At 50.7% G+C, this 5,936-nt stretch overlaps 1 protein-coding gene and 1 long non-coding RNA gene across 2 annotated transcripts; both read right to left on the reverse strand.

Annotated features, from left to right (window-relative positions):
- Positions 1-740: 740 nt before the first annotated feature.
- MRPS34 (mitochondrial ribosomal protein S34) lies at positions 741-2,799 on the reverse strand. Its single transcript, XM_027665911.1, has 3 exons — positions 2,426-2,799; positions 2,300-2,342; positions 741-1,451 (listed from the first exon to the last, which is right to left on the reverse strand). Exons 1-3 carry the CDS (start codon positions 2,741-2,743, stop codon positions 1,174-1,176), a joined length of 639 nt encoding a protein of 212 aa, XP_027521712.1. The 5' UTR covers positions 2,744-2,799; the 3' UTR covers positions 741-1,173.
- A 1,627-nt stretch (positions 2,800-4,426) lies between these two features.
- LOC113957970 lies at positions 4,427-5,746 on the reverse strand. Its single transcript, XR_003531347.1, has 2 exons — positions 5,498-5,746; positions 4,427-5,163 (listed from the first exon to the last, which is right to left on the reverse strand). It is a non-coding gene; the product is annotated as an uncharacterized LOC113957970 (long non-coding RNA).
- Positions 5,747-5,936: the final 190 nt, after the last annotated feature.

A 5,936-nucleotide genomic window follows, 5' to 3' on the forward strand; every position in this document is an offset into this window, starting at 1 on the left:
AGCCTCTGGGTGGGGAACCCTGTGGGAATCCAGGTCACCGATGTCAATCCTGTGCTCCTACCTGACGGCAGTTATTTCCTGCTGGCTGGGGCCACACATTCCCCAGTCCCATCCAGGGCACACTGGGTGGAGCAGAGTCCAGTTTGTGCTCTCCCTCTCCAAAACCCCTCAGGCTAATTGTGATTTTGGGATGCTGCAGCAAATGGAACACCACTTCCTGACTATCTGCTACAGCAGACACAGAAACTAAACAATTACTTCTGTGCAGGCAGCTGATCTACAGACCGGAACAGCTCCTGTGCCCCATCCATCCACATCCAGACCAGACCCTCCAACAACCCCTGACACAGCAGCAGCATCCACAGCCAGCAAGAGATGAACTGCCAGGAACTGTGCTCAGGAGCTGCACGTTTTAATGTTCACAACGTACTGCCCTTAAACAGGAGTCATTTGTGATTGGCTGATTCAAATGGTAAAAGTCAATCTTGCATCCTTTGCATCACCAAAACTAAAATAATTTCTCCTATCTCTCGACAGCCATCTCTGGAGTAGCTATGGATGGATAGCCTTGGATTAGCTTACTATCCAACTGTGCTCCTCATGTGCACTGCCATCCAAAGCGAACCAGATCATTCTGCAGTGTTCAGAGAACCTGATGCTGTGCCTGTGTTTGGTACGCTAATGGCTCTGCAGATGATAATCTCCAGGCATTGAAAAAAATTCCCAAGTTTTCTTAGAACTGTGCTGCAGAATTAAGACAACATTTATTTTCATTTGCAGATACATTTCTTCACAGCTCTGTGAAAACTGTGATATTATTAGTCATTTCCCTGTGATTCATGCAGGACCCAAATTATCTAAAAAATGTTGTCAAAAGATTAATTTTCAGGCTATAAAGAAAATTATGCTCCAAAGAATTGCAGCTGGCTGACAGGAGTTGTGTACTCAGAGACTACTCAGGGAACCAAGAAGGTTCCTCTGCTGACTGAGACCAATGTTACGGAAAAGGAGTCTGAATATATCTGCATCTTCCCTTTGAGATGAGGTGACTGTACAGGGCTGGGGAGAAAGCCAGGGAACCTGGCTACACCCTACCATGGTGGGCACAGGGGTCTCTGGGCTTCTAACAGGCAGTGAGAGGCATGTAAGAAGCTCGGGACACAGAACAAGTCTTTATACAGGTATCCCTGTAGCTTTTTTCTTTGCCCGTTCTCGGGGAGTGGCCAGGACCTTCTGCAGATCAATAACTGGTTCCTCTGTGATTGGTTTTCCCTCCTTCTGCCACTGGGCAAGGATCATGGCTCGGAGCAGCGGCGGGTACGGCAGGAACCGAACAGTCTCCTCAGGCACTGGGGTGAATTTCTTGAAGGCCTCCTCCTCGTGCTTGGGCACCATACGCCAGTCATGGTACATGACTTTGTCAATCTCTCTCACTTCCTCTTCAGTTTTGCCTGGGAAAAGATGAGGAACACCAGTGGGCAACACCGTCACAACAAACTCCTTCCAGGAAACACAGCAAGTGTCAACTCTTCGGCACCCAAAATGCTACAACAGTAAGAGTAAATGGAGTTTTCAAAGGGTTGGACAGGATCTCCCCTGCTATACTATGGGATCTCGCTTCTGTCATTGGAAATCAAAACAGAAACTGGCTGAAAGGACTGCAGGCAAGTTGCTTCAGTACTATGGCTGACTCCCTCTCTTAATTTAAAGTGTCATTTCATCTCTCTCAGGTTCCGTTTCCATGGCTAAGGAACAAGAGTAATTTCTCTCTACACTGATGAAAGTTATCTGGAAAATCGAGTGTTAAAATTGCCCAACAACTTCAAAACCTTTGAATGAGAACTATTTCAGTAACTCTTGTAAGAGTCAATTGTATACCTAATATAAAGCAGCTCTAAAAAGGGAAATCCACTCATTCAATTCCAAGCATTAATTAAAAATTCCAGTAACATAAGCTGCTTGCCACTGCAGCTTTTTAGTGACAGGTTTACCCGGACCACCCCCACGTGCTCATTCTGTGTCTTGCTTTCAAAGCCTCAGAACAGTCTGTCAGCTCATCTAGCACTGTTAGTGCTGCTGTTCTCCAGGGCCATCTTGCGCTGGGTCTCCCACAGCAGTCCTCAGAAAGACACTCCGAGGGAGCTAGATCCCAGCTTTTGAAACTTAAACAAGGGGGAACTTCTTTTCCCATTAGCAGATCTGAAAAAAACCACAAATTCCCCAGGCTGGGAGAGGCCGCCGTTTTTCCTGCCGCCCTCCCGGTGCTCTCCACGTGGGTGGGAAAACGAGCCGGTCTCACCTCTGAAGGTCAGGTAGCCCCAGGCTCTTCCATGGTCCATGTTCTGCAAAGAAAAGCGGATCGCGCTGAGGGCAGGGCGCGGGGGGCGGGGGTCCCGGGGGGGTGGGGATGGGGCAGGGCGGGTACCTCGGCCGTGTAGTCCGCCTTCACCTTGGTGATGACCCAGTAGCAGGGCTCGTCGTGCGCCCACAGCCAGGACTTGCGGGTGACGGTGCGGCCCACGCCGAAGCGTGGCAGGCGGCAGAGCAGCGCGAAAAGCCGGTTCTCGTTCCGCACGTCCTCCCAGGCCCGCACCGGCAGCCGCTTCTGCGTCAGCGGCCGCCGCATGGTCTCGTAGTCCAGGGCGAAGCGCTGAGAGTCCCGCGGGCGCTCCTTCAGCGCGCGGTACTCGCGGATCTTCTTGGCCATGGCGGCAATGGGCCGATGCAGCTTCTTGCGGGCCATGGCGGCGCCTGAGGGAGCGGGTCCGAGCGAGGCCGAAAGGAGCCGGGCGGGGCCGGGCAGAGCCGGGCGGGGCCGAGACGGGAGCCGGGCGGGGCCGAGGGTAGCCGAGAGGGGCCGGGCAGAGCCGGGCGCGGCCGAGAGGAGCCGAGAGGGGCCGGGTGGGGCCGAGGGGAGCCTGGCTTGGCTGTTTGAGATGTGTATCCGAAACAGCGTTTGGGATAGAAAAAAAATCTGATTTTGAGGAGATCCAGCTACTAGGTCAGGAACGTTCAACAGCCTGGGTAAAATCAGGGTTTGGGAAGATTAAGGCAACGTTGAGGTTGTGCCCAAGGTCGTATAGCAGTAAAATTAAGAATACTTAATTATTAGAAACTGATAGCCATAGAATTTACGTGTCTTAGACTAAGCATTTTAAAAGGAGGGTGCTAGCCGTAGAACTCATGTGTTTTAGTAAGGTTGGAAGTTCTCAAGGGAAAGTGCATAGTTTATAGTTTTTTGTGAATCACAGAATCAAAGGGATTGGAAAAGACCTCTGAGATCATCAAGTCCAACCTTTGACCCAACACCACCTTGCCTACTAGACCATGGCACTAAGTGCCACATCCAGTCTCATCTTAAAAACCTCCAGAGACGGTGAATTCACCACTTCCCTTGGCAGCCCATTCCAATGTCTGATCACTCTCTCTGTAAAAAATTTCTTCCTAATGTTCAACCTAAATCTCCCCTGGACTACGCCTTCTTGTCCTACTGCTGGTTGCCTGGGAGAAGAAACTGATGCCCACCTGGCTCCACTTTCCTGCCAGGGAGTTGTAGAGAGCAACAAGGTCTCCCTGAGCCTCTTCTGCTCCAGGCTGAACAACTCCAACTCCCTCAGCCTCTCCTCATAGGACTTGTGCTCCAGTCCCCTCATCAGCCTTGTTGCCCTTCTTTGGACCTGCTCCAGCACCTGAGTGTCCTTCCTAAATTGAGGGGCTCAGAACTGGACACAGTTACTTGATTCTTTACAAGCAAGAATTGTGATAAAAACAGAGATGGTTCTTGCACCTGTGAAGGGACGGATAAAATGCGAGAAAGAAGACAAAACAGATCCACGAGACTGGGTTAAGGCCTTGAGCCAGTTCCAGTAGGCAGGAAATCTAGGAGTCAAGAGAAGAACGTAGCAAGAAAGACGTTGATGCCTGGCACCAGGGGTCACTTTATGACCTCTGAAGCAATTCCAGGGGGGCGTACGGTGGGTGGAAAATGGGGTGGAACAGGTGAGGTAATCCTTGAATGTGTAATTAGAGAGTCATATAAAGTTATGAAAACTGTGTGGTTCAGGGTGCACCCTTAGGAATTTTTTTCTGACGCAGCCAGCACTGAAATAAACGTGTGTGCTTTTTTGGCTTTCTATACTCAAAATGAGCCTATAGAGTTTCTTCTCCAATTTTTTGGCATCAGTCAGAGTCAGGGGCTGGGCTGTGAGCAGCATTCAGGCTTGGAACTCCATTCCTGGGATGAGAAAAGTCCCCCGAGCAAGGACTGCTCTGGCTGCACTTTTAATGACTGGAGTTTAAGGAGCAGAGTTAAGGAGTAGAAACTGCATGGGTCCAGCTATATCAGCCCCTGGTAAATTAAATCTGACAGCAGAGTTTTATTTTTTCTTTTTAAACTCATATCATATCTTAAAGGAACCACACCAACTCCAGCATTGCTGCAGAGTCCTTTATTGAAGGCATTGGGATATGAAGCGGGTTTTGCCAACAGCCAAGATCAGTGTGTGGAGATAAAGGGGTGTGTGCACATGTGCTATACACAAAACAAGTAAAACACACATTTAAAAGGCAGTTAATGCTCTTAAAATAAGACTAACATGGTGCAGCTCTTAAAAAAGTACAGGGGGGTAGGAACAAGCAGGATGCCCCTGATTAAGTTGAGAAACACCACTTAAAATACTTGTCCTCAATCCACCCAGATTTGGGGGGAAAAGCAGAGCAGTTAAACCACTCATTACAGGGTGGAGAGTGGGGAGCTTGCACCCAGGGCTGTGCAGCACAGGGATCAAGCTCTTTAAGGCCCCTCTGAGGCACCTACCAACTCAGGTTTCTGTGGGTGCACAGGGCAGAAGAGGCAGCAAGAATGCTTGGAAAAAATGCGAAATTGGCTTACTTAGGTGGACAGAAAGAAAAGCCACCACCACAACACACAGCAAGTCATCCAGGAAAACCGATGCAGCTCCACCACAGTCGACCACAGACGGCGTTTCCCACTGCTCCCACAGGAGAGCGAGCACAAACCATATTCCAAACCCGCCATCTCCTGGAGTGGCCCTCCAGGGGTCAGCGGGCAATATGGGTGCGGGGCACAGATGCCCCTGGTGCCAATCCCCACGAGGGGTGGCAGTGGAACCCTCCGGTTATTGCTCCTCAAGGCGAATTCTCCTGTCAAAGAAATAGGAACTTTACTCACGGTATCCCGGAATGCCCACATAAGGAACAATACAATCTTAGAGAAGTCCCTGAGAATTCGATAAGAGATGCAAACAAACAGGATGTAAACTAAGCTCCGTGTACCCAGATAAAATAAAGAACAAACGTTATAGCGTTTGCTGGCAAAGCACAACGACGCTGTGCCTGCTCAAGAACCGGGGTCAAGATGACGAAGACGACCCGGAAAGACCAAAGAAGGACTTCCAATAGGGGTGGGACCATGTAAAGCAAACTAATAAATACGTATTAAGTAAACGAGAATATCTAATGAATATGCAAACAGTACGTGTAATAAAAAGTCCTGTCCATCTGCCATTTGGCGCGTTCGATTAGAGGGGCTATCTTCCGAACGTCCAGTGCGCTGAATAAAGAAGAATGCCCTTTTCAACATCTACGAATCGGTGTTAAGAAGTTTGTTTCTGCCGCTTTTCGGGATCGGGATCCGGATCGGTAACGTTAGCTCCCGCGCCGCACTCCGGGCTCTGGGCCGACGGAGGAGGGAAGAGCCGGGCAAGCTCCGCCTCCTGGGAGGAGCCAAATTAGGCCCCGCCTAATTTGAGTTAGGCGGGGCTGAGTTAGGCCCCGCCCCGGCCCGCAGTGCGCGATGCCGCCGCCGTCACGCTGGAGAGGGGCCGCCACTGACACCCGCCCGCCCACGTGACAGCTCGCCCTCCAACGTGACGGCCCGCCCGCCCGCCCACGTGACGGCCCCGCCCCCCCACGTG

The sequence above is a fragment of the Corapipo altera genome, unplaced genomic scaffold, assembly GCF_003945725.1.
Source record: "Corapipo altera isolate COAL_440 unplaced genomic scaffold, ASM394572v1 146, whole genome shotgun sequence".
Taxonomy (NCBI): Eukaryota; Metazoa; Chordata; class Aves; order Passeriformes; family Pipridae; genus Corapipo; species Corapipo altera.

Excerpts from the sequence above, each read along its gene's own strand:
- MRPS34 (XM_027665911.1), bottom strand. The coding sequence starts at position 2,743 with ATGGCCCGCAAGAAGCTGCATCGGCCCATTGCCGCCATGGCCAAGAAG. Across the intron at positions 2,343-2,425 it reads AGGCGGACTACACGGCCGAG|AACATGGACCATGGAAGAGC; the intron begins GTACCCGCCCTG and ends TTTTCTTTGCAG. Across the intron at positions 1,452-2,299 it reads GGGCTACCTGACCTTCAGAG|GCAAAACTGAAGAGGAAGTG; the intron begins GTGAGACCGGCT and ends ATCTTTTCCCAG.